At 40.7% G+C, this 24,859-nt stretch overlaps 2 protein-coding genes across 2 annotated transcripts; both read right to left on the minus strand.

Annotated features, from left to right (window-relative positions):
* Positions 1-6,413: 6,413 nt before the first annotated feature.
* LOC120959309 (uncharacterized) lies at positions 6,414-11,055 on the minus strand. The gene is made up of 2 exons (XM_040382608.2): positions 10,612-11,055; positions 6,414-10,535 (listed from the first exon to the last, which is right to left on the minus strand). Exons 1-2 carry the CDS (start codon positions 10,650-10,652, stop codon positions 9,578-9,580), a joined length of 999 nt encoding a protein of 332 aa, XP_040238542.2. The 5' UTR covers positions 10,653-11,055; the 3' UTR covers positions 6,414-9,577.
* Positions 11,056-22,963: 11,908 nt separating this feature from the next.
* Positions 22,964-24,393, minus strand: LOC125907473 (uncharacterized). Its single transcript, XM_049610072.1, has one exon. The coding sequence runs from the start codon at positions 24,391-24,393 to the stop codon at positions 22,975-22,977; it is 1,419 nt and encodes a 472-aa protein (XP_049466029.1). The 3' UTR covers positions 22,964-22,974.
* Positions 24,394-24,859: the final 466 nt, after the last annotated feature.

Raw genomic sequence — 24,859 nt, forward strand, 5'->3', positions numbered from 1 at the left:
TGATACTCTAAATCATTATCCTACTCATTACTTGAGGGCACAGGTACAGTTTAAACCTGGTAATCTATTATATGTAAATTTTCTCTAAATTTGTTCTAGTTTTCGAATCTATGCCTCTCTCTAAATTATTTTAGTCATCAACATTTTTATCTAAAGCAACCTCGTTCGTTATGTGCTTTACTAGTGTTATTCTCATTTCTGTATTGCTCCATTTAAGGTTCCATTGCATTTAAACATCTAAAAAAATAAATTATATGCGCCGCGTTCGATCATATACCCTAGTTAAACCAGAATCCACGTCCTTTTTTGTACATTGTATGATGTTTATAATCTGGTATATAAACACAAAAAAAAGAAGAACTACTTCTTAGATAGCATCTACTTGCACATTATTTTTAGGAAATTTTCATTGATATTCCAATATTTTCACCATAGGATTGACGAACAGACAGTTATTCAGCAACCCCTTTATATCTATTAGCTTTGTTGTAAGCGAAAACTACGAATCCCTTGTAGACTATTCTTTTGTTGTCTCAATTCATTTCATTAATTTTAATTAATATTTCAATAATGTTGTGTCAATAACTGTTATCTTTTACTAGATGTTAAGAAGTTTATATTATTCTTTGTTCTTGAATTATATTTTAATTAACGTTATATTTTATCGATTGAGTAGTCTGATTGTTTTGTCAAACACTTGAAAATTATTAGCCAGCCATCAACTCTATCTCCAGAGTCTTATTGTGATTACCTTGCTGAAACAACTATTTAGACAAGTTCTGCACCGGTAAGGTGAATACTATAGTGACTCTAACTGGCTCTTCAATTTGCCTAATTTCTATTGGTTGTTTCACAGCTCTTTCAATTCCAGTTCATCTTAGAAAAGATCTCAAAACTGTATATTCTTAATTTGTCCACGGTAATGCCAGTAAGCGATTCTGTAAAGGCCTTATTAGTAGTTACCGATCTCTGGATGTTAAACATTTTTCTTTGCCATTACCTATTCTCAATATTAATTAAAATATCTGCCATAATTTTTTATGACAATTCAAGGATAAATAGATTAAAAAATAATTTCATACATTTTAAAGTTTTTTTTTTTAATTATGATTATTGACCATCAACTGGGTAACATTGCAAAAATCCATCCCGTTTGGATTCAAGGTTAAATGAAAGATGCTTTCTTTACAAAATATCAACTTAAAATATATAATTTTTCATGTTCATCGTAGGAATATATTCAATATGCGATCAATTTACGGCTAAATATAGAATTATTTCAGTCCAATTCCAACAATATTCCTACCCAAAAAAGATGTCTAAAGTAAACCATCTCGAGCAAAGCCACAATTGCTACTATGGATCGCATTAATAAAACCTCAATGGATGAACCCATATCCACTCTATGTATCGTGTTTGTACGTTAACACTTTAAGCGCCGCGTCATATGAAATCGCACGACGGCTTTGTTCACCGCTCAGCTCTGTATCTGACGCTCACCAATTCTCTTGATAATGAATGAGGTAGGAAAGAGAGAACGAGAACGACATGTGCTACGCCGCTTATCGAAATGAAACAAAAGAGTGATAATACTCGCACGAACAATTGTCGCTCTCATCGCTCTCTTGTCATGCGCTACGTGCTCACTCGCAAACTGTGACGTCAGGCCGGCGGTCAAAGTGTTAAATCAGTAACTCTAGAAGTTTCTCCTCTAGTCCTCCTAGTCCATGTTTTAGTTCAATGTTTGAAATGTGATATTCAAGCAAACTCAGATGAATATAATGTAAATTATGTAATCCTGGTACGTCTTACAGCATCAATAATATTTCTTTCATTATTTTTTATTATTTCTATATGTAGTGCTCCCAGAGGCGTCATTGTATAACTATTTTTTTTTTTACTTCATGTAGCCCTCCCAGAGGCGTCCATGGTTTTGTTCTTTATTGCAAGTAGAGCCCTCTCAGAGACGTCATTGGCTTTTACCATTTTTTGATTATTTATTCTTATTAATTTTCGGTCTTAATATTGTTTCTTTCATTTTTTTAAGTATAACTACATGTAGCCCTCCCAGAGGCGTCCATGATTTGATTTGTTATAACAAGTATAGCCCTCCCAGAGGCGTCATTGTATAACTATTTTTTTTTACTTCATGTAGCCCTCCCAGAGGCGTCCATGGTTTTGTTCTTTATGGCAAGTAGAGTCCTCTTAGAGGCGTCGTTGTCTTTCACCATTTTTGACTTATTTATTCTTGTTAATTTTTGAGTCATAATATGGTTTCTTTCATTTTTTAAGTATAACTACATGTAGCCCTCCCAGAGGCGTCCATGATTTAGTTCGTTATAACAAGTATAGCCCTCCCAGAGGCGTCATTGTATAACTATTTTTTTTTTTACTTCATGTAGCCCTCCCAGAGGCGTCCATGGTTTTGTTCTTTATTGCAAGTAGAGCCCTCTCAGAGACGTCATTGGCTTTTACCATTTTTTGATTATTTATTCTTATTAATTTTCGATCTTAATATTGTTTCTTTCATTTTTTTAAGTATAACTACATGTAGCCCTCCCAGAGGCGTCCATGATTTAATTTGTTATAACAAGTATAGCCCTCCCAGAGGCGTCATTGTATAACTATTTTTTTTTACTTCATGTAGCCCTCCCAGAGGCGTCCATGGTTTTGTTCTTTATGGCAAGTAGAGTCCTCTTAGAGGCGTCATTGTCTTTCACCATTTTTGACTTATTTATTCTTATTAATTTTTGAGTCTTAATATGGTTTCTTTCATTTTTTAAGTATAACTACATGTAGCCCTCCCAGAGGCGTCCATGATTTAGTTCGTTATAACAAGTATAGCCCTCCCAGAGGCGTCATTGTATAACTTTTTTTTTTTTACTTCATGTAGCCCTCCCAGAGACGTCCATGGTTTTGTTCTTTATTGCAAGTAGAGCCCTCTCGGTGGCGACATTGTCTTTTACCATTTTTTTGACTTATTTATTCTTGTTAAATTTTCAGTCTTAATATTGTTTCTCTTTTTTAAATTAAGTATCAATACATGTAGCCCTCCCAGAGGCGTCCATGATTTAGTTCGTTATAACAAGTATAGCCCTCCCAGAGGCGTCATTGTATAACAAATTCTCACTTCATGTAACCATCCTGGAGGCGACCATGGTTTTGTTTTTTTTTTATTACAAGTATAGCCCTTCCAGAGGCGTCATTGTATTTAATCTTTTTTTTTGTTGTTGAAATTATTCATTGTGGTTCATTTAACAGTATTAATATTGTTTGAACTATTATTTTATTTATTATTTCTGCATGTATCCTTCTAAGAGGCGTCCAGGGGTTTGTTCTGCATTGCAAATATAGGCCTGCCAGAGGCGTCATTGAATTTGAACATTTTATTTGATTCTGTGATTAGTTATTAGTTAGTTATTTAGTGTTTAATATTTGTTAATTTATTTATTATTACTTCTTCTAGCCCGCCCAGAGGCGTCCATGGTTTGTATGTATACATTTTTCAAAAACAGATGCGTTCATATGTCGCTCTCGAGTGAGCAAGTAGGCACTCTAGCCATATCTCAAATATCCCATTCAGAGGCGTTGATCAATTCTTTAGTACAATTTTAACCTTACCATAGGCTTAATTTCAATTGTTTCAATAGGCAATAATTTCAATTTCCGTTATTTAACACATTTTTGTTTTGTTTTTTTTTTTGACTTTTTTTAAAATTTGAACTCTTGTTTTACCATAGTGATCAATTTGCATGATCGGATTATGACCATTAACATCACAACTGTGCGATCAACTCCAAATGTCAAAATAATCTTTTGTTTGCCGTGCTTCGTCTCCCCAGAAGCAGTACCGCATGCAAATTTAACAATTCTTTACCATCAAACACAAACCGATCCGTTTTCAAAACTGCACTAAAACAATGAAACTTCCACTCCGTCACAAGAAGCAAAGAAAACAAGGAACGTACATACCAATTTTCGTCATTTCGTCGCACAATTCCACCACCAGCCATCTTCGAAATGCCGTGGCAACAATGATGCATCTATGAACCGTTTGATGCGAACGTACAGCCGGTCTCCGTATCGATTCCATTTTCTCAATCCGCTGATCATTTTTATTGTTTTCACCAGAAGCGTTCGATGTACCAACTTGCGCCATTGTGGTGATTTCCGAAATATTATTTTTATTAATAACAGCTTTTTATTTTGTCCAATCGAGTAGTTGCATCCATCCTTGCTAAGATCAATTACAAGACTGACGATTTTCTTCCTCTCCTCGAAAAGCCTCCTATTTTGACACTTCCGTACGAACGGATGTATCGCATCTCGCTATCTCACTCTCTCTGCGATTAACCTGATTTTTATTTTGAATGCACCGATACTTTTCGTTAATCGCTATTCTATCGTAACTGTTTTCATCTTCTACTTAATAAACTTATATTTGTATGTTCCTATCTGATTATCTGATTATCTGATCATCATGAAATGGTTGTTACTTGCACTATTCGAATCTATGATATATATTTATTTTCCTTCCTGCTCTCGATCCCTACATATAGCAACCTTATAGATACGTTGTATATATAAACCTTGGTATGTTGCTTGACAGATGAAAGATCCCAATTGACATTTTCGAGCACGAATAATCGGGAATTCGAGCAAATTCGAGCACCAGTTTAAGGGAATTTAGAAAAAGGCCTTTAAAATCAATTGTGACACGGCTTTTTCGTTGTTTTTGTTGTAAATTACTAGGGTAATTTTCGGAGCTGAGAGAAAACACGTCTTGTTTGGTTGGATGCAGTAACGGAAGAGAGTTTTCTTTATTCCTAATTTTGACAATATAATTCTCTCTATTTGCTATAAGATTTTGTTCTATGTTTTCATTACTAAATCCAGTTCTCATGAGAATCATCTTGCGTTGGTTCATAACAACACTCCTCCTCAACGCAAGTTCCCTTACTCTGTCGTTGTATATCTCACAGTGAAACACTTAACCCTATCAAGCTTACTAACTTCTGTATTCTAATCCTGGCTAATGGTTTAGTTAATAGATCCGCGATCATTTCTTCTGTTGAACAATAGACGCAGCTGATTTGTCCTTTCTTAATTAGATCCTTAGTAAAATGATAGCGCGTTGCAATATGCTTAGTTCTATTACTCAACTTTTCGCCTGATAAGATTTTCAAACAGCTCTGGTTGTCTTCGTGAATAATAACTTCCTGTACATCGTTTAATTCCTCAAGAAGTAATTTCAACCACAGTGCTTCCTGTATCCCTTCTGATATTGCGACAAATTCTGCTTCGGCTGTTGATAACGTTACGCATGATTGCTTTCTACAAGTCCAACTAACCGTACCGCCGTTTACTTTAAAAACATATCCACTGTTGGATTTTCTATCTATTCTGTTCTCGGCCCAATCTGAGTCACAATAGCCAATTATACCATTATCGCATCCTTTTTCGCTCAATCGTAGACGATAGTTAATGGTTCCCTTTAAATATCTCACAACTCTCTTTAACTCACACCAATCGCGTTGTGTGGGTTTACTTATCTTTTGGCTAAGTATTGATACGGCCGCCGATACATCTGGTCTCGTGTTAATCGCAATATAAAGCAATTTGCCTATTAACTGCTGATACTCCTTATTATCAGAAAGTTCGATTTCTTCTGCTTCGATCTTTACCCTGGATCAAGAGGAATACTAGAAGGCTTTGCTTCTGTTAATCCACTAGAGATAATTACATCTTTGATGTAGTTGCGCTGATTAACAAAATAATCTCCTTGCTTATTTTTCTCTACTTCTATTCCAAGAAAGAATCTTATGTCGCCCAAAATGTTAACCTCAAACGACTTTTTCAATTCAGCAAGCAATGACTCAATCATGTCAAGATTATCTCCCGCAACTATCAAATCGTCTACATATACTAAGACGTAGCACCATTCCTTTCCGCATCTTTTCCTGTACAAGCAACTGTCTGCTAAGCAATTCGTATATCCCTGGCGCTTTAGTTCTTGATCAAGTCTCTGATTCCACGATCTTGGTGATTGTTTTAAGCCGTATAGCCCTTTCTTCAATCTACAAACCTTGTTATCTTCCACTTTCACACCTTGTGGAACTTTCATAAAGATTTCTTCTTCTAAATCGCCGTACAGAAACGCGGTCTTAATATCGTACTGCTTTACCGCCATTCCCCTTTTTGCCGCAATCCCCATTAGCACACGGAAAGTCGTCTGCTCAACAACCGGTGCAAATACCTCATCATAGTCAGTTCCAAACTGCTGACTAAACCCTTGCGCAACAATACGAGCATTGTAACGCAACAAATTTCCATCCGCATCTCTCTTAGTCTTGAAGACCCATTTGCTGCCTATCGCCTTCCGTCCCGGTGGTAGGTCTACCAGTGACCATGTATTTCATTTCATTTCATTTCATTTCATTTATTTCATACAATATCCGCCATCAAGGCTAAATATAATAGACTTAAAACTAATTTAATACTAACAAATAAACAAAATAATTCATGAAAAACTAAGCCTAACTAACCTAGTCTTGACCTAGCAAAAAAGAAAAGAAAAAAAACAAGAGTAGAGCGTAGAGACTATCATAAACTTAACAAAAACAAAAAAAAGAGACTAATAGAAAACTAAGGAGAATAATTAAAGGGAATTAGAAGAAAAAATACGGTTACGGAAAGAGTTGAGAGAGGAGTCGAAATCAAAGAGATAGTAAAAGTGGTTAAACAACCTGAAACAGGACAGAAGAGGGTCATTGAAAGTATAAAGAGTATGACGTGTTTCAATTGACAGAGGATCACGTGGACGAAGAGAACGAGAGGGAACATACAGCGAGATGGACGAGAGTAAATCAGGAGCATCAGTAGCAGAAAGTAATAAGCCACCAATAAAACAAGCCTGAAACACTTGGCGGCGGAAGCTTAAGGAGTGAAGATTGAATAACTGCAATCGCGTTTCATAGGGAGGTAGTGAGGCAGCACCGAACAAACGACGAAAGGCAATCCTGGTAAAGAGGCGCTGAATGCTTTCAATTCTCGAACAGCCATCAATAGTGGGAGGATTCCAGATGATACTTGCATATTCAAGAATAGGCCTTACCAAAGCACAATAAAGGATTCTTAGGATGCTTTGATCTCTAAAAATAGAGGTAAAACGTAAGATAAACTCAAGGGTTCGATTTGCTTTTAGTAGCACCTCATCAAGCTGCAGTTTAAAGTTAAGACGACAGTCAAGTATAATACCAAGGTCACGGATGGACATAACACGAGAGAGGGAAGCGCTAGAGAGAGTATAGTTAAATAAAATAGGAGAAAGAGAGTGAGAGAAAGAAATAACAGAACATTTTTCGGGACACAGGCGAAGTAAATTGGATGAACACCAATGAGCAAATGCATTGAGGTAATGCTGAAGTCTCAGACAATCAGAAGAAGAAGACACAGGTAAAAAGATTTTGATATCATCCGCATAAAGGAGATGACCATCAGGAGGTAAAACATTACAAACATCATTGATGAACAAAGAAAACAGAAGTGGACTTAGCACACAACCCTGAGGGACACCTGACGTACAAAAAAACTCCTCAGATAAGTACGACCCGGTTTTAACCCTGCATGATCGATTACTTAAATATGAGGACAGCCAGCTAATAATGCCATCACCAAAACCAAGTTTAGACAATTTAGCTAATAATAAAGAGTGAGGTAAACTATCAAAAGCAGCATGAAAGTCGGTGTATATTGCATCAAGTTGGGTACCGGCCTCAAAAGATCTAAAAATATAGGAAATAAAAGACATGAGATTAGTTGAAGTAGACCTACCAGGCATAAACCCATGCTGTTTAGGGCTAATAGCTGAACTACAACTATGAAGTATGGTTGGAAGGATACATAGCTCAAAAGTTTTGGCTGTGGCGCAAGTTTGGGTTATCCCACGATAATTAGAAACAATGCTACGGCATCCCTTTTTGTGTACCGGAAAAAGCCAACAGGATTTCCAAAGAGCAGGAAAAACCCCAAGAGAAAGTGAAAGGTTGAAAATTTTAGCAAGGTGTGGAGCAAGCACGTCCTTACAGTTTATTAAAACAGAGGCAGGAATGCCATCTGGACCAGGAGTAAAAGAACGTTTCAACCCAAATAACACCTGTACAACTGTTTCAGAGCTAACCGAAATATCGGAGAGATTAATTAAGTTCTCTGGCGTGTAGAGTAGCCCACCCTCAATAAGGTTAGGGTCACTAACCGGTGGCTCAAACATTTGGGAAAAATGTGCAGAGAATAGCTCACAGATCTCAACAGGCGTAGAGGCAGTTCGAGAATCAAGTACCATTTCATTAGGTAACGTATTGCACCCTCTTCGAATCCTAACAAATTGCCAGAAGGATGCTGGATCAGAACGGAAACGCGATTGCAGTCTACTCGAATAGGCCTCAAAACAAGCCCTGTTGTATAGTCGATGCGCAGAGGCAGCGTACTTAAATAAACGAAAGTTGAAAGCAGATCGGTTCAGACGATACCTCCTAAGATATTTCATTCTATCCTTTTTCAGGTTGCGAAGAGTACGATTGGACCAGGGAGGATTAGGAGGGGAACGAAAAATAGGTGTACATGAAAGGAGTGCAGAGGTTAACAAAGCATTAAACGATTGGACAGCCTCGTCGACCGATGTACATTGATAAAAAAAAGACCAGTCGGAACGAGATAGAATTGAATTAAGTTTACGATAGTCTGTGAGCCGAAAATTATAACGAACTCTCAATGAATTAGGAGCAGAAGGTAATACATTCATAACCCTACTAGCCCTAAATAAAGAAGACGGTAACGCAATTTCTAGAGCAGGATGATGGGCATCCTGGGGCAGGAGCAGTGACGAAGCAGGATACACAGAACAACAAGCAGCTGCAGCAGAGTTGGAGAGCACCAGGTCCAAATAATGATTTAAATGGTTATGCACCCCGTTCAGCTGATAGAGTTCATGCAGGTTTAACATATCCAAAAAGCAGGAACTGGATGTATTCGAAGAAATATGTGGCACATAATGTCTTATAGCTGAAGATGAATCTGGCCTTACTACGGTAGAAAGCGACCACTCTGACGCAGGTTGATTGAAGTCACCCAGAAGGATAAGATGATCATTCGGTTTCATTAGCATTTATGCATCACTGATGAAAGCAGAAAGGGATTCCAAATAGTTGCGGTCGCTGCTCAAATACGGTGGTACATAAACAATCCCCACATAAAGACGAAACTTAGAAAAAGAAACACGTATACATAAAGCTTCAAGCGTGGGTTGATTAATGTTAAGTGCCACAGAAGGATATCGAACGGAACATGCAAGTAGCACACCACCCCCACGCGAACGTTCGTTGTTTAACCTGCTTCGATCACAGCGGTATATGTTGTAGTCATCACTATCATGGTCCTTGATTGGATGGAATCGATTCATTTAACCAGGTTTCAGTAAGGGCAAGCATTTCAAACCCTGATTCATTCGCAGAAAGGCGCAATTCATTGTATTTGGTGCGAAGGCCTCGAACATTTTGGTAATATATCACAAATGGGTCTATTAATTGTGAGCTATCCGTTTGGCAAACGGGCTGATCTGTGGTGAGCGGTTCGTGTTGCTGAGATTGGATTGTGATTGAAGCCCCACCCCCGGTGATAACTGAGGCGGTGTGGGAGGAAACTCCAGTTGAATAGCCTCTAGGATCTCGGTCATCTGGGATGGTGATAGAATCACGCGCTGTGGGGGTGGCGATCGATGTTCCAAAAAATGATCCGGATGAGCGGTAGTTTTTGGCACAGCTGAAGAGCAATTTTCACTATTTGTACGATGCGAAATAAGCTCAGAAGGGTCAAATCGAGCCCTTTCATGTACACGTTGCTTTGGTAGGCCACGAGCAACAAACTCCCGAACAGTAAGTGAAACTGGCCAAATAGTAGACTGCAGCGCAAGCTCCTTAAGAGATTTAGGAACACTCACTTTGAACGATATGAAGGACATCGAGTCCAGGTTCACACCCTTTTTCGTGAGACGGTAAACATTAATATCGTCCGTTGGTAGCACAGCTTTAAGCCACACACGCATATCATCAGCCGAGACATGCGATTTGATGTTCGTGAAGTATAACCATACTTTCTCGGCTATGCCCGTGTTGGTGGTGTTTTGGTTCAAAACAGGATCAGAAGATGCTTGTGTATTTGTTCGATAGTTTCCAGCACTAACATCACTAGTCGGCTTAGTACGATGATTGTAGTGGTTACAGTTGTCAGAATCATCCACAGTGTTGGTATCGTTCGCAGCTTGGATATCATCAGTGAGCTCCGTTGAGTTAGTAAATGTACGGCGAGCGGAAGCTGTTTTAGTCGTTCTGGATGTATTTGTGGCATTGAGCGACGATACATTAGTGGATGTGTGCGATCGCGATGCGTTGCTAACAGACGGCTTAGCTAATATGGGTGTTAGCGCTCGCTTATCAACGAGAGCGAGGATCTCAGGAAGCAAATCGCTCTTGATAGCCGATCTAAGAGAAGAGAGAGATGAGTCAATTGTGGTGAGAATATCTGCTTTCACCAATTCGAGTAGGGCTGCTATCTCACTTGTGAGAAGTGAATTTGTGCCAATGCGAAACTCGTGACATGTTTTGCACAACCACAACAATTGATTATTACGCCCAAGCTCACGAGTAGAATCACGGGACAACCCCGTGCAATGGGTGTGATGCTTGGAACCACAAACACCGGCACAGGACACCGAATTAGCACTATCGGTGGGTGCATTGCAGGTTGAGCACTGCATAACGATGACTCAGCACAATCTGATGAGTGACAGGAGCAGAAACGAAGCCAAACACTTTCTCGGCAAAAATGTTGAATAAACAGAAGCAGCTTTATATTAATCGAAGGCACGCACTAGCCAGTACGAACAACTCAGTAGCACCACTGTTGCAAATGTTGAGATTCCAGAAATAACACGGCAAAACAGCGTATAAAATCAGGAGCACGAGGAAGGCACATCCACTAAGTTTGACAGTCAATCTCTCTCTGAGCTCTTCTTGGATAGCATCCGTCTACTGTTTAGCATCTTCAGACTTCATAGCTTCAGCATAGTTTCTGGGATCTTCTCGCTGCGAGAAAACAACTAACGCTTCATCAGATTCGCTCTCTGGTGTCGTATAGTCCGAGTCACTCGATACGTTTTCTGCTTCGTTAGCTAATGTTGATGAAGGAACAAATTTGCGATTAATGACATAATCTTTGTACTTGCTTGGAAGTTGGTGTTGTCGTTGACTGCGCCTTGGAGTTTCATTGCTCTGATCAGACCTTGTCGGGGTTTCTTCTGTCTGACCATCCAATGCTTCTTCTGTTGGTGAAATATTAATCGGATTATTACGTGTACTATTTGACTCATCCTTTCCTTCAGCAAAAAACAGCTCCAGAAACTCAACAGGAGTTGTTTGTTCCTTGCCAAAACCTTCACATTGGACTTCATCAACGACAATAATATCACGACTGATAATTATTTCGTTGGTGGCAAAGTTAAAAACTCTAAATCCTTTTGTGTTGTGTGCATAACCAAGGAAAATGCACCGTTCGGATTTTGGATCGAGTTTTACTCGTTTCTGCTTAGGCTTGTGTACCATAACTGTAGAGCCAAATATTTTGAGATGTCCCAAATGTGGTCTTTTGCCTGACCATGCCTCCTCTGGAGTAATGTCATTTAACGCTCTCGTAGGACCCCGATTAATTAAATATACAGCAGTGTTAACTGCTTCCGCCCAAAATCGCTTTGGTAACTGCGCATCGTTTAGCATGCTCCGAACCTTTTCAACAATAGTGCGGTTTATCCGCTCCGCTACTCCATTTTGTTCTGGAGTGTATGTGCATGTCGTTTGATGACATATTCCATCACGTTCCATACTCGCTTTCATACTGGCATTTACATATTCACGACCGTTGTCACTTCTAAATATTTTTATTTGCCGACCACTTTGCCTTTGTACCATTGATTTAAACTTCTCGAATACTGTCTTTGCTTCATCTTTAGACTTGAGCATATACACAAATACTTTACGTGTTGCATCGTCTATGAAAGTCATGAAGTATTTTGACCCACCAATTGATTCAACTTCAAATGGTCCACATAGATCTGAATGAATCAGTTCTAATTTTTCTTTGCATCTTTCTTGGCTTGTAGGAAACGACTCTCTTGCATGTTTACCTTCAATGCACGCTACACAATTGTACGTGTTAGTTTGTTTAGTTTGAATGCCTTCGGCCATGCCTTTTAATTTTTGAATACTTTGGAAATTCAAATGTCGCCTGTGCCATATTTCATAGGATAAAAATGTTCTCACTCTATTTTCATTTAATCGGTATAATCCATTCTCAGCAATACCCGATGCGAACACTTCTCCATTTTCATCCAACACTTCGCATTTACGTTCTGTAAATACCACTTTGAAGCCATTTTTACATATTTTACTAACTGTTGCGGCCGAGGGGCTCCGCCGGGCGAAGGTTCCGGCTCCTACGGCTACACAGGGGAATTCTCCAAGCCTTTCAGCTAGTGCTCCTCGCTACCTCGGGAGTCTATGCAACAGAAAGGGGGATCGTTCCTTGAGATTCGGATTATTTCGGATGTTCTGAAATGAAGCTCTTAACACTTTGGCTTTTCGTTCGAATCTGATTTGGCTCCAGCTTGAGCCGCCTTTATATACGAAAAAATTCACAATTTTTCTGCACGATACTAACCCAAAATTCTACGCCTTTCCTCCCACTCCCATTCCCGTTTGTCCCCAACTCCCATCGCGCTCCCGGTTTCCATTGTCACTCCCGGCGACATCTGTTTGCACTGGCGATTCCAGAAATTCCGCATCGATCAATCCATCGAGCAATCCTTTGTGTAGACGGTACCGGTGCTGCGCGTGCTGGTAGCGACGTTCATCGTGGGGGGTACGGCTGGCGTTTCGTGGAAATTCATCGATCTTGTGTCTTTTCACTTTTTATTTTTTATTCTGCATGCACTTCGCACGCAACATTCTCCCCCACGTAATTCACAGGCGGGGATTACGCTTCTTGCTTAGTTGGTCGAAGTGCTTGGTGGGTTATTTTCCAATAACTGTTTTGCCCAATGACATGGGGCGATCTTTGTCTTCTTGCGAGGAGGCTTCGTTTCATTGTTGTCGTTGTTAGGCTGAAGCGGTCTTATTCGATTTGTACCCTGGTGTTGCTGAGATGTTGTGTGGAGAAGCAAATGTTCCTTTTGCTCTACATTTAATACGGCAACTCGGACAGCTGGTCGTTTTAATATGTTTTCTCCCACTTTTACTTCCACTGATCGTACTTGCCCATCCGGGGCCATATTCGCTTTCACAATTCTTCCTTTGATCCACTTTCCTGGTGGTGCGTTGTCATCGAACAGCACGACTATGTCTCCCACCTTTATGGGTTCTACGTGGTTAGTCCACTTATTTCGGCGTATTAGTGTTGGAAGATATTCTTTTTTCCAACGGTCCCAGAATATCTTTGAGTAATGCTGTGTGAGTTTGTACTGTTGCCTGTTTGTTGCCGAGGTTTCGTTCACTACTGGTGGTATGTGGCTGCCATTTCGTCCAATAAGAAAATGAAATGGTGTGAGTATTTCGTCTTCTTCATTTTCCAGCGGTATGTGTGTTAAGGGCCGGGAATTAAGCATTGCCTCGATTTCAATTAAAGTGGCACGAAGTGTCTCTGGAGTCGGGTGTCGGTGACTCCATTCAGTAAACATGTGCCGTAATCCTTTTTTGATGTTTTGTATTCGTCGCTCCCATACTCCACCAAAATGGGGGGCGGAAGGGGGATTGAAGTGCCATTTTATTTCGTACTTGAGCGCCGATTCATGTCCCATGCGCTTGTCGATTTCTGTTACTAATTCTCTTAATTCGCGCTCCGCACCAACAAAGTTTTTTCCGTTATCGCTGTACATGTTGCATATTTTTCCTCGGCGATTTTGGAAATTCTTCAGGCATACCATAAAACTGTCTGTGTCTAGCTTCTCGGCTAGTTCTATATGAACTGCTCTGGTATTCATGCACGAGAAGATAGCACCCCATCGTTTTTCCAACGACCTTTTTACTTGTACTTCGTTAGGTCCAAAATAGTCGACCCCTGTATTATAAAACGGTGGTGTGTATGGGTGAGCTCTGAATTCTGGGAGAGGTGCCATCAAGGGGGCTACTGGTGCAGCGGTTTTAAGAATGCACTTTTGGCAACATTTCTTTATGTTCTTTAGCACTGCTCGTAAATTCACTATCCAATATTCTTGTCGAATTGCGCCGATAACTACGTTGTCGGCCTGATGCAAATAACGTTCATGGAAATTTCTCACTAACAATTTTACCAATCTTGGTTTCTGTGGCAGTATGATTGGCGTGCGTGTACTTTGGGGAAGCGCGCTGATGTTTTCCAATCTTCCACGGGAACGCATGATGCCATCGGAGTCTAAAAATGGTGATAGCTTGTTTAAAGGACTTTGCTTTGGTACTGGTTGCCCTTTAGTGAGAGTCGCCATTTCTTCGGGAAATCCTTCCCATTGAGCGCTGCGATACATTCCATTTCGGACTGATTGGACGTCATTAGGCTGAATGGAACGTGTAAATGCTGAACGATTTCTAATAAAATCGGCAAACTTTTTCAGAATTGTTAGATGTTTTAACAATCTAGGCCACGAAGAATAATTCTCGACTGGTATAGCTGTTTCTGCGTGTTGGTACAGCTACTACGCGGCATTCTTCATTCGTTTCTACGATCTCTTTGTGTGGCCAATCTGATTCGTCGTTTCTTAAGAACGAAGGTCCATTTACCCAAATCCAATCATTTGGATATGGTTTTGTTGCAATGTCTGCTGGATTTTCTCGAGATGGAACCCATCTCCATTGGTCGGCACGAGATGATTCTAAAATTTCACCCACACGATGTGCAACAAATTGTGCGTATTTACGTCTATTTTTGAGCCAACTCAATACTACTTCCGAATCACTCCAGTATGTTATGTGTTTTACGAATAGGCGAAGTTCTTTTCTTATACTTTCGGTTAGACGTACACCCAGAACCGCAGCCTGTAACTCCAGCCTAGGAATGGACAATGGGTTAATTGGCGCCACGCGTGCCTTTCCGGCCACAAGATTAATAAAAACTGTTCCTTCCTTAGTTACAGTGCGGGCATATACGCAAGCAGCAAATGCGTTCTCAGAAGCGTCTACGAAAGTATGCAATTCTAGCGGATCATTCAAGGATTTCACCAATTGCCTCGGAATTCGTATGTGTTCGGCACTCTTTACTACGCGTAGACATTCTTCCCATTTTTCTTGTAATTCATCTGGAATGGTGGAGTCCCAATCCTTCGTTATAACATGAAGTTCTCTCATTAAAATTCTGCCAGCTATTGTTACGTGGCTTATTAAGCCCAGCGGATCGTAAACACTCATGACAAAACTTAGAACTTCTCTCATTGTTGGCCTGTCTTTTGTTACTTTGTTCATTTTGACTTGAAACCCAAAATGATCGATCGTTGGGTTCCAATGAACACCAAGTATCTTCTCGTAGTCTTGGCCCTTTTCTTCGATTTGTACTGAAGTTGTTTTTTGTTGTACACGATCTTGAGGAATTGTTTTCAGTAACTCCCCCCGGTTTGAGGTAAAATTTCTTGTGTGAAAATCAGCAGCTTTGTGTACCTCAATTACTTGTCTCACTGTTTCAATTGCATCTTCCATTGTGAAAAAACTATCGAGATAGTCGTCAACATAATGTTGTCGAACTATTGGGTCTACTGCCAGAGGGTGTGTTTCGGCGTGGGCAGTTGCGTTGGTATTCTTTACTACTTGTGCGCACGCAGGCGAACAAGTCGCGCCAAATGTCATGACTTGCATGACGTACACATCGGGACACCGGTTTTCACAATCTCGCCACAGAATACGCTGAGAGTCCTGATCTTCTTCCCGTATTCTTACTCGGTGGAACATCTCTTGGATGTCCCCTGTGACGCAGATGTTGCCTTCTCGAAAACGTAGCAAGACACCGAAAAGTGAAGCCATTTCGTCAGGGCCAGATAGTAATTGGGAGTTCAGCGAAATGTGATTTACTTCAGCAGCCGCGTCAAACACCAATCGTGGTTTCGGTATCGGTTTGTTTCGGTTGACTACAACGAAATGCGGTAGATAGAAAGTTTTTGGTGTTGTAATAGCAACCTGGCTTGGCGTCAACTTTCTCAGATAACCCTTCTGTATGTAATCTGCAAATGTGTTCTTTACCCAAACTTGCAGTTCTCTATTCTTATTCAACTGCTTTTCCAAACTTACTAGGCGTTTCAGTGCGTTTGGATAGCTATTTAGGAAGTGTGCCACTTCTGGTTTCCACAACAGTCCCACTTGATAATATCCATCCTTTTTCTCTAGCGTCTTTTCTAGAATTTTATTCGCTTGCTCTATCTCTTTGGGCACAAGAGGTTTTGTCACTTTCACTCCAAAATCTTCATTACTGAAGTATTGTTGGATCATTTTATTCATCATTTCCTCGTTTTTGTGTACCATGAAATGATCAGATCTTGTTGCCGGTTGTATGTACTCATTTCCGAATATTATCCATCCGAGTTTTGTTTTGATGGCCATCGGTTCTTCTGGACGGCCCATTCTGCGGTCTAATGGCATGATAAGGTGGCTGTGACTTAAGCCGATTAGGATGGTAGGGTAAGCGTTTGTAAACGATTCTATTTTAATGCCTTTCAGGTGTGGGTAAAGAGCAAGCAGTCTATTGGTGTCTATTGTTTGTTGTGGTAGTTGTAGATTTTTAACGGTTCGCACCTCTTTCAATAGGAATTCTTTTCCTTGATCATTTACAATCGTAAGTTGCACTCGACGACTGGTGTCTTGATCTACCGTTAGATTTTGGGTCCACGTCATTGTTAATGGATCTTGCCGGCCTTGTAAACCTAACTTGTTTGCCAAATCTTCCTCCATGAGTGTTAGTGACGATCCAGCGTCCAAGAAAGCAAACGTTTTCATAGTCACTGACCCATTGCGTACGGTTATCGGAACGATCTGGTAGTAGACACGTACGTCATTATAGTGATAATATATTGGCTGGGGCACTTCATGTAACAGAGGATGATGCCGCCGAATACATCCCTGCACACTACATACTTTGGACAATGGGCAGTTTCTTTGGACATGCTCGCTGGATAGGAGACATGTGAAACACAGATGGTGTTGGGTGGTGAATGCAATTCGGTCACTAATGTTTTTCTGTAAAAAGTTTTCACACTCTGGCAACGTATGTTGTCCTTTGCACAAGCGACAAACTGTGTGCAAGTTTTGAGCAATGTTCATTTGCTGGGAATTTCGTGGTGGTTTGCGATTGTGATATTTGTGAACATTTACCTTGTTCTGTGGTCGCTCTGTTCTTTTTGGCAGACTTCGCAATGCCTTTGATATTTGGCGCATCCAATCGTTGAACTGGTCAAGCGTTATCTCAGAATTTGCTGCCTCTAGACTGGCTTTGTGCTGTGCCCAATTCAGTTGTTTATCGATCGAAAGTTTTGCCAACAATTCATCGATCAGTCGAGGATCATTCAAGTAAGATCTTTTTCCTAAAATCTTAATATTTGTAACAAGGTTATCAAGAGCGTCAGAAAGCTCCATTATTCTCATTTGTCCTTCGACCTTTATTTTCACCACATCTTTCAATAGCTCTTTGTATACTTGGTCCGCTCTTCCAAATTGTTCTTCTAAACGACCCATGATGGCCGAAACGTTCTGCGGATCCAAGAGTAAGGCTCGTACTGCTTTTTCGGCTTCTCCCTTAACAAATCGTTGCAATCGATTCAAGTTTTCTAGCTTGCTAAAACCTGCTTCTATTGTTGTGTCTTCAAATGTCTTTTTGAAATGCGGCCAGTCTTGTGGTTTTCCATCAAATTCTGGAAGGTTTACTAATGTGGTTTTCTTGATATGTCGGCTAGCTTCCAAACTATTGTTCTGTAATACCATAGCGAGTTCTAATATGGCTTGATCTGGTGTGCCTTTCTTTTCTTCTTGTTGATATTGTATCTTGATATCTTGGCATTTTATGCACAACCATTCTTCTTCTGCGGTTGGTACCGCCGATAGTTTGGCGCAGGCCAGGTGAAAATATCGATCGCATTCCTTACATCTAACAAACGGACTATCACCGTTTGGTTCGGTACAGAGGCGACATGCGCCGTTTTTGTTCTCAACAAAATAATTGCTCTTCATTTTCACGACGATTCTACGACACACGGTCGTATGACAAAACAACATAAATTGATGCGGCTGGACACTCGGGACCACGGCGCACTTTAACGACGCGGATGGCTGGACACTCTGGCCAGAAGCACGGACTTAGCTTTCTTCCAATCCGGTCCACTTCGACAGAAGGACGTATGACAAAAACACAAATTGATGCGGCTGGACACTCGGGCGCACTTTAATGACTCGGATGGCTGGACACTCTGGCCAGAAGCACGGACTTAGCTTTCTTCCAATCCGGTCTGATGATGATGTGACGACGTCACGGATGGGCTGGACACTCCGGTTCCAGAAGCACACTCTGGGCTCGACCCTTCCGGTGCGGCTGGACACTCGGGACCACGGCGCACTTGGTAACACAGAGCACGGTAGCTACACGGCTCGTCCACTCCGGTCTAACAACGACGCGACGACACTATCTACGGTGAGGCTCTCCTCTCTGGAGCCACCAATGTTGCGGCCGAGGGGCTCCGCCGGGCGAAGGTTCCGGCTCCTACGGCTACAACGGGGAATTCTCCAAGCCCTTCAGCTAGTGCTCCTCGCTACCTCGGGAGTCTATGCAACAGAAAGGGGGATCGTTCCTTGAGATTCGGATTATTTCGGATGTTCTGAAATGAAGCTCTTAACACTTTGGCTTTTCGTTCGAATCTTTTTTTTTTTTTTTTTTTTTTTTTTTTTTTTTTTTTTTTTTTTTTTTTTTTTTTTTTTTTTTTTATTGATTTTTATAGAGACTTTGAGCCTTTCGGCTTCATTCGCCTCTTCGTAAACTACTTAAACCTAACAATCTTCTTACCCAGGGCATTTCCTCCCTGTGTAAACCTTAATCCGAGTTTGCTCGGTTACCTTAAAACTAAGCTTAAAACTAAAAGGAAGATCAGTTTATTAAATTATCAATTTAAGATCAATATTAATTTACGACACATATTATTCTGATAAACTAAATTTCTTTATAAAGGTTTGTCATACGGAGGAATTTGAGGAGTTTTCGCTGACATTTGGGGTCGGGTGATAGGATGATGTCTATGCTGGTATCAAGATGGCATAAGGCGCGTTCGGTGGTGTATCCATGGCAATCGGTGAGAATATGACGAACAGTAATGTTTACGCCACAAAAGCTGCATAACGGTGGACTGGACTTTTCTAGGAGATAGGAATGTGTAAGCCGGGTGTGTCCAATCCTGAGGCGTGATAGCACTCGTTGGTTCTGGCTGGAGTGTGTGTCTTTCCAGGCTGTTATTGATGGTTTGATGGTTCGAAGAATAGAATTTTGTTTCCGGTGCCAGGTGAGGTTCCATTTTTGGTCAACTATTGTTTTGCTCCATTTGTTGAAGTCTCTGCGGGCTATGGTTGTGTTGTTTTCTGGAGGACGGAGCCGACCCTGGTTTGCAAGTTGGTCAGCTTTCTCGTTTCCGCTGATACCCGAGTGACCAGGTATCCAGCAGAATGTTATAATCGGGGAGTTATCAAGTTGATCTAATAGTTGGATGTGCGGATCTCGGATGTTACCGTGTTCTATGGCGGCTAGAACACTGGCACTGTCGGTGAAAATAATATTTGGTTTATTAAGGCAAATACTTTCTTGCGCGGCGACTATCATGGCTATTGCTTCAGCTGAGAATATAGAGGTATGGTCTGGTAGTTTGATGGCACAACTGTTGTTGGAGGAGAAAATACCGAAACCGGCGGATTCATTAAGGACAGAGCCGTCGGTAAAGATATGATGGTGATTCTGGTATTTGCTTTGGATGAGACTGGTAAAATGATGGCCGGCGATATGGCTGCAATTTCCTGCACGTAGTTTATCTTTTAAAGACCAGTCTATTGTAGGCGGTTGACGATACCAAGGGCGTCCTCCGCGTCCGGTAAGCTTGCTGATATGGGGAAGCTGGTTGTTGGTAAGGGCAAGAAATTGTGCATTGACTCTGTTGATAAATGATTCGGCTTTGATGTCCTTCTCTAGGATGCGTCCTGCTGCTGCTGTTAATCTGTTGGTGATAATGTAATCAAAAGGAAGAAGTCCGCTCTCACAAAGTAGAGAGAGGATTGGACTGGTGCAGAAGGCTCCAGTTGAAAGGCGGATGGCTGTATGGTATATGGGAGCAATACGCTTCTCAAAGTTTTCTCGTTGGCGAGAGACAATCTCAATACCGTAGAGAATTTTGGGAAGCAGCCAGCTATTGAGGATCTGCAGAAGTGTTAGACGTGATGCACGATGTTGTCCAGCTCCTAACATCCTAAAGAGGTTCAGTCTGGTTTTTGCTTCTTTTCTTATCCGGTTGGAGTGGGGAATGAAAGTAAGTTTTGTGTCAAATGTAACACCTAATATTTTCGCTGAGTTTACATTTGGTATGATGTGGTTGTGAAGTTTGATTGGTAGTTTGCGATGAAAGCCCATTTTGCAGATATGGAGGATTTGAGATTTGGAATGGGATATTTCATGACCTGTCCACCGAGACCATTGCCTTATCTTGTCAACTCCTTTTTGGAGAAGCTGACGAGACGTGCTAACAGATCTCGATGAAGAGACCAGAATGATATCATCGGCATAGACAAAAGGTTTGATTTCATATGGAATGGAGCAAAACAGAGATTCTATACTGATAAGGAAAAGTGTAGGAGAAAGGATGGCGCCCTGAGGGACACCGTTTTCTAGAGGATATGGATTAGAAACACTATTACCGATTAGGACTCTAAATGATCTGTCTGTAAAAAAATTGTCTATGAAATTAGTGAGCCGGCCACCAAAGCCCCAAAAAGCTAGTTGAGAAAGAATGGAATGGCGCCAAGTGCGATCAAAAGCTTTGGAAATATCTATGATGGCAAAGTCTATGTGATGATCCTGGTCTATTGATTTTTGAATAGTATCATCTAATTTGGCAAAATATGTTTCCGTGCGCAACCCGCTCCGAAAAGCGTGTTGGTCAGAGCTAAGCAGGTTTCTGTCTTCTAATTCTTGCGAGAGGCGGCGATTAACCATGCGTTCTAAAACTTTACCCATGCAGCTAAGGAGGGAGATTGGACGGTAGCTATCAACGTTGTTGTTAGGTTTGTTAGGTTTGGGTATGGGGATAGTTAAACTACTTTTCCAATCATTAGGAATATTACCAGAAGACCAAATACTATTGTAAATGTTAAGAAGGGTGGATTTAGATTCTACAGGGAGGTTTTGCAGTAAGGGATATCCTATGTTATCGGGACCAGCAGATCTACCTTTACATTTCCTTAATGCCCAATGGAGTTCAGTTAATGTGAAAAGACTATTGTATCTATGTTCAGTGGCATCAGGGAAGGAAATTGGAACAGATTCAGTGTTAAGTTTATGGGTTTGAAAATTACTCGGATAATTGTGTGTGGCAGAAACATCAGAAAAGTGGATGGCAAAGGCTTCAGGTACTTCAGCAGGGGCAATGATAGTGTCCTGGGTTTTGAGAACTATTGTGGAGCTTTGTTGATTTTTACCATTCAAACAACCGACTCGTCTCCACACTTCCTTGCTAGATAACTGAGGATTAATTTCATTAATGAAATTATCCCAGTAATTCTTTTTGGCAAGACGAACTGCTTCCTTGGCAAGTCGATTGGCTGTACGAAATTCCTCAGCAAAAATTGGTGTGAAAAAATTATCCGGATTTTTGCTAGCTCGGCGGAATTTACGCAAAGCAGCTCTGCGAGCTTTAATAGCTGCAGCAACTGTTGCGTTCCACCATGGCTCACATCTTTTTCCAGGTTTTCCAGTTGTACGGGGAATACTCCGAGAAGCGGCGTATTCAATGCATGCAGTAAAGCGAGAGAGAGGGGGATTTTCATCAAGTGGAAGATTGAATATTATTTCTCTTTCATAAACTGCCCAATTGGCCTCCTCATATTTCCACCTGGGGCGGAGAAGAGGCCGCTGGGGATTTAAACTACTGTGGATTAAAAGTGGAAAATGATCACTACCATGAGTGTCATTAGAAACTGTAACTGTGAACTGCTGTGCCATAGAAGATGACACAGCGCAGTAGTCAAGTATGGAGCCTTTGCCGTTTATGGGAGAAATACGTGTAGCGGATTGGTTTGAAATTACTTCCAGACCAATTGTTTCAAAAACACAAGCAATGCTGTTCCCTCTGTTACATGAGGTCGAGCATCCCCAGGTGGTATGTTGGGCATTAAAATCCCCTAAAACAATTAAATTTTTATTAATTTGCTGAAAGGTACTAGTGAGATCGGAAATTATTGTAAAAGGGTTGATTGAATGAGAAAGATATAAACATACTATGGAGCATTGTACGGGAGAAGAAATTTCTACAACTACTGCGGGAAGATTAGTGGATATAGCTATTCTATTTGATGGAATGTGTATTAAAATGCCTACAGCTACACTATGATGAGGTATGGTTGGGTGTATGTTAGTGTACCAATTGTATCTATTAAGAGGAGAGCTAAGGAGAGAGGGAACTGTCATTACTTCTTGAAGGGTGATTATTGTTGGATCGTGTTTATTGATTAGTAGTTTTAGTTCTTCTATATTTTGGTTCATGCTTCTGATATTCCAGGATAATGCAAATATGGATGAATAGTTATTCGATTGATATGATGAATTGAATTATGTAGTAAAGGAAAAATGGATAAAAGTTAATGCTTATAATCAGAAGGATATTGTTAATATTGAAATTATAAACTAATCTACAGATTTCGTGTTAGATCTAAGAGTTTTTTTAGAGGCGACAGAGGGAGAAGGATTGGATGTGGGAGGGTTGGGGGATTGGGATGAGGGAGAGATGGGGATGATTTTTCGGGGTTGGGATTCCTCTTCCGAGGAGGGGGTGTTCTTTTGGTGGGAACGTTTCCGTTTGTTAGTGGTGTTATTTTGTTCGTCTGCGTCATTTTGTTTTACATGTTTTACTTTTTCTACTTTTTTGTCTTCATTATCTTCTTCAGTTTCTTCTTCAGTGCTTTCTTCCGTGCTTTCTTCCGTGCTAAAATCGTCTAATTCTTCTTCACTTTCATCCTCTTCAATTTCCATTTGAGATTCTATTTTCTTTTTTTCTAAACTCTTTTCAAAATTCTTGCACATTCTTTTCATAGTTTTATCCTGATCTTCGATTTTTGTTGTTAGATTAGTTACTGTTTGTGTAAGCAAAATTATCATTTTTTCTAGAGATTCATTCTTTTTCTTGAGTTCTTCAATTTGGGTGTCTTTTTCATCTACTGTGTGTGTCTGTTGTGCGTATGTGATGCGGTTTTGAATGGGACTAGAATTTATGGAATGGGTAGCATTAAGCAGAACTTTACGTGCCTCACCGTAAGAACAGTTGTTGTCGATCTTGTACTTGATGACCTGTTCTTCTTGAATGTAGCGGGGACAGGTACGAGACGTGGTGCTGTGGTTGTCCTTGCAGTTTATGCACACGGGATCTACGGTGCACTCTCCATGCGCAGGGGTACCACAGTTAGTGCAGGTAGGCGACAGTTTACAGTGAATCTGTGTATGTCCAAACTGTCCACACTTAAAACACTGCATTGGTTTCGGGTAATAGGCTCTTGTTTTTACTTGTAAAGCACCAAGGCGAATAAACTCCGGAATGGAGGTAGCATTGATTCGAAGCAGAAAAATGTTTGTTGGTACAATTTCACCATTCACTTTACGCGTAAAACGCCGAACATTCATTACTTTTTGGTCACTCAAGTTCTCCGGAATATCTTCATCACTTAATCCTTTTAGATCCGGGGCAAAAATTACACACTGAACACTATTGAGGGTCACATGAGGAGCAACTTTCACAAGGGTTCCATCAATTAACTTTGTAATTTTTTGAAGCTTCTCGAAGTGGCTTTGGTTCCTAGTTTTCAGCAAAAGCTTCTTTCCACTGTCGATTTTACGGCCAAACTCACTAAGATCACTGCCAACGGCGTCCTTGATGGTTTTACCTACGATGAATGGGTTTACGGGCAAGACAGAGTCATTTGCCATTTGAAGCACCAAATACTTTAGTTCACCATTCTCATTGTCTTTGTCCATCCATGAGGGCATAGGTCTCACTCTACGAGTGGTCCCGGGAGGGGGAAAATTCCCCCCTAAGTGGGGAGGGTCTGACATGGTGCCAGCCCAATGTAAAAATATTTCTTTTAAAACAACTATTTATTTCAATTTCAAATCACTGTTTAAATCACAGAATCACCACACCAACAAACACTTCACTGTGATACAGATATTATCCCTAACCACGTAAAACCAGTCCTGAAAAGGACTGCATTGAACGGCTAAAAGTAACACTTCACAGCAAGGTCGCACACGAAACAAAGAGGAAAAATACCGGGTAACAAATCACAGACTACAGAGCAGGAGGTATAAGAAATACGTCCGCACACTTCAGCTGTCACAAGTCGAATGTCTTTACGGAATGACCTTTACGGAATGACGTTCGAATCTGATTTGGCTCCAGCTTGAGCCGCCCTTATATACGAAAAAATTCACAATTTTTCTGCACGATACTAACCCAAAATTCTACGCCTTTCCTCCCACTCCCATTCCCGTTTGTCCCCAACTCCCATCGCGCTCCCGG

Source organism: Anopheles coluzzii, chromosome 3, assembly GCF_943734685.1.
Source record: "Anopheles coluzzii chromosome 3, AcolN3, whole genome shotgun sequence".
Taxonomy (NCBI): Eukaryota; Metazoa; Arthropoda; class Insecta; order Diptera; family Culicidae; genus Anopheles; species Anopheles coluzzii.

Coding starts and splice junctions, on each gene's coding strand:
- LOC120959309 (XM_040382608.2), bottom strand. CDS start 10,652: ATGTCACGAGTTTCGCATTGGCACAAATTCACTTCTCACAA. Junction 10,536..10,611: donor CACAAATTCACTTCTCACAA/GTGAGATAGCAG, acceptor CTCTTCTCTTAG/ATCGGCTATCAAGAGCGATT.
- LOC125907473 (XM_049610072.1), bottom strand. CDS start 24,393: ATGTCAGACCCTCCCCACTTAGGGGGGAATTTTCCCCCTCCCGGGACC.